Source organism: Etheostoma cragini, chromosome 11 (genome assembly GCF_013103735.1).
Source record: "Etheostoma cragini isolate CJK2018 chromosome 11, CSU_Ecrag_1.0, whole genome shotgun sequence".
NCBI classification, from domain to species: Eukaryota; Metazoa; Chordata; class Actinopteri; order Perciformes; family Percidae; genus Etheostoma; species Etheostoma cragini.
In genome coordinates this window covers 21,491,343-21,494,312 of record NC_048417.1, presented here as the reverse complement: position 1 = coordinate 21,494,312, position 2,970 = coordinate 21,491,343, and the positions used below count along the sequence as shown (strand labels likewise).

Here is a 2,970-nt window from a genome sequence, read left to right as displayed (position 1 = left end):
GATACAGAAGTGTTTCACCTCAATGCAATGCCAACATGTGACTGTGTAAGTAAATACTGTGACAGTGCTGATTTTTTTGTGCTTTTTCTGTTTTTGAAATTTGCATTTCTATGGAAATCTTGCAAAAAACAATAAAAGCTAAATCTCAAAGCACCCCCAACGGGTGTATTATCATTAAGTCATATGGCATGTAACTGATGACAGTGACGGCCTTGCTGTTACCAAATTTGCAGCCTCACTCACATCAAGTCTCAATTTGGATTTAATTATGTGGTTATTAAAGCTATGAATGATGTAGGGAATGCATTAAAGGACAAGAACTGAATCATTGTGTTGTGTTGACTGTATTTATTTTTGCATGTGGTAATGAACAGAAGCCAAGTCAGACAAACAAAATGTGTGTTTTTCTGACTTTGTGATGGAATTGAAGAGAATCAGATGTGACGACAAAGCTCATAGATAACTATAATGCATGAAAAGCTTGCCTAGACCACATGACGTAGCTAAAGAAAGAATGAAGTTATAAAATATGTCTGGCCTTGTGAAGCCTGCGTGGAAGATGGGGTGACACTGCCCCCTGCTGCAGAATGCAGGAACAAAACCACATCATGTTGCTCTAATGAAGCTGTTTTTAAGTCTGTCCACTCTACTTTGCTAAAATGCATCATTGCTGGCCTTTTTTAAGGGGATTTACACCATTAGTATGTCAGTAGTAAGTGTCTCCTTGTATCTATGTGTGGTTCAACCTTGTATGCTTGATGTTTTCACTATCTTACATCATGACCCCTGTGGTGAGAGACACAGCCATGACAGTGCTCCAAATCATCATAGCGACCCTAAAAACAGAAGCGTTGGGAAGGGTACTGCTGTTGAAGGTCTTCTCATGAACATACGTGATGATGGAGAGAGCTCCTGCGTAGGCCTCCTCGCAGGCCGGCTGGATCTGCTCCTCTGGAAGCAAGTGGCTGAACTCACCTGGAGGATCATTAAATAATACCAAACAGTACCAAGTACAGGGCATTACAGTGCATTATGTTTGGCTGAGGACTGTGTAGAGTGCACTTTACTGGATCTCACCTTTGTCTCTCAGCTCAAAGGTGTAAGAAAATGGGATGCCAATGAGACGAGCCCAGTCACGGCTAGAGCCTGTGTTTGGATCTGAAGATTAAAGGTTTACAATGACGAAAAAAGGCCATCTGAATTTCAAATTGTGGCCTAATTTGTCTTGATGAATATTGTTTTTATTTAGGCTGCTAAGCCTAAGACCAACAGAATGACTTGTTAAAGTGAGTGCAGATCCGCCAATGTGTTAAAAACAGCTATTCCGGACAGGACCGAACAGTTCAGCTCAGTGTGAGTCTTACAGAGGATCTGTGGAGATGTTCCTACAGTGTAACCCATTCCATGGACTTTCTTCATTTTTACTGCTGCTGCCTCGCCGACTGAAACCTGCACAGTTCACCAAAACATCCAAAATACCAAATAAACCATGTGCTCATATCCAAGAAATAACAAGCAGAGATGAAAGGGATCTACGTACTGTGATACAAAGTCATTGAAACACACACACACACACACACACACACACACACACACACATATAGATACACACACACACACACCAGTTCATCATAGTTGGGTGCAGAGATCTCAGGGTGGCCATATGGCATGAGTATGAGTTGGCCAGCAGAGTGGATGGTGAGGAAACACAGTGTCTGGTTAACCATCCTACCTAGATACAGACAGAATAAACAGGTGATTAATATCAAGATGACATATCCCCAGTGTGTTCTTTAGGGCACTACCCCTAAGTGAATGTAAAGAAAAGTCTAGCACTGCCTTCGTAGAGTGTCAGTACACACAGTGTTTTTAAGGTCTTTTCTATTTCATTACATGATAATCAGCTAAGGAATCTATTATCCCTGAGTAGAATTCTCCATTCATCAACATACTTGTAATAATAATAACATGAACAATATTATTAATAATGTAATTTAATTGATAGATGGTAGTTACCAACAAAGTCCATCACAGCCTTAGCCTCTGGCTCTGACCCTGGTGATTTCCCACCGTAGTTGTTAGCACAACTGTCAAATGACACACCAACCACTGAGGAAAGAAACAACATCAAGTACATCAACACATATTTGTGATAATATCATGAACACGATTTATCGGGTTGTTTTTCGTGGGAGGCCAGTCTTGGAAAAAGATTTGGCTGTTTTTGCAAGGCCCTGCTGGGTTCATCTTTAAAACATATTTTCTTATGTCAAACATAATTATAAAATGTGAATTCATAGAGAAAGGCCATCAAGTGTCAGAGGGCTTGAACCATGTATTACTTGTATTGTGTGGCCTTCTAGTTTCAAGGAAAAAGAAAAAGAATGGATTTGGGTGCATTCACTGGTTGTCACATTTTTGAATAGAGCAGTCTGGCATGAAACAATACAGCACTAAAATTGAGACATATTCAGCTGCAAGCGGCATTTTTTAAAAACTTATTCTTCTTTGAAATGATCTCAATGACAAGTTTTTGTTATAGAAAAAAGACATATCCTGTTAAAAATTGGTTAAGCAAGAACAATTGAAGTTATGTTTGTATTCTACACACAAGTCACTTTGAGTCACTATTCACTTGAGGCAAATGATGGCTAATAAGTCATACGTTGTGAATCTTAAAATCGTGCAACTCACTTCCCCAGTTGGCATTAAAATTTCTGTTGAGATCAACACCATAACAGCTACTCCCTGCAGGAGGGGTTGAACGAGACTTTCTCCACAGTCGAGTCTAAAAGGAAACACAGTGCGGCTGGTTAGTAAGATTATTAAGGAAACATGACGTTAGAGTACACTGTCTTTGAAACAAAGTAATTATATTCCTATCAGTAATGTGAATGTACAGTGGGTACGGAAAGTATTCAGACCCCTTTAAATTTTTCACTCTTTGTTTCATTGCAGCCTTTTTCCAAA

At 39.6% G+C, this 2,970-nt stretch overlaps 1 protein-coding gene across 2 annotated transcripts in view; it reads right to left on the bottom strand.

The window, feature by feature from the left end:
- Nucleotides 1-382: 382 nt before the first annotated feature.
- Nucleotides 383-2,970, bottom strand: part of LOC117953424 (carboxypeptidase O-like) — a 4,892-nt gene continuing 2,304 nt past the window's right edge. For both annotated transcript variants that reach the window (XM_034886435.1, XM_034886434.1), the window contains exons 6-11: nt 2,695-2,788; nt 2,017-2,109; nt 1,623-1,732; nt 1,365-1,449; nt 1,078-1,158; nt 383-975 (exon numbers count right to left, since the gene is read on the bottom strand). In XM_034886435.1, the coding sequence (XP_034742326.1) occupies nt 773-975; nt 1,078-1,158; nt 1,365-1,449; nt 1,623-1,732; nt 2,017-2,109; nt 2,695-2,788 (666 nt within the window). In that variant the 3' untranslated portion in view covers nt 383-772. The remainder of the gene's footprint in view (nt 976-1,077; nt 1,159-1,364; nt 1,450-1,622; nt 1,733-2,016; nt 2,110-2,694; nt 2,789-2,970) is intronic.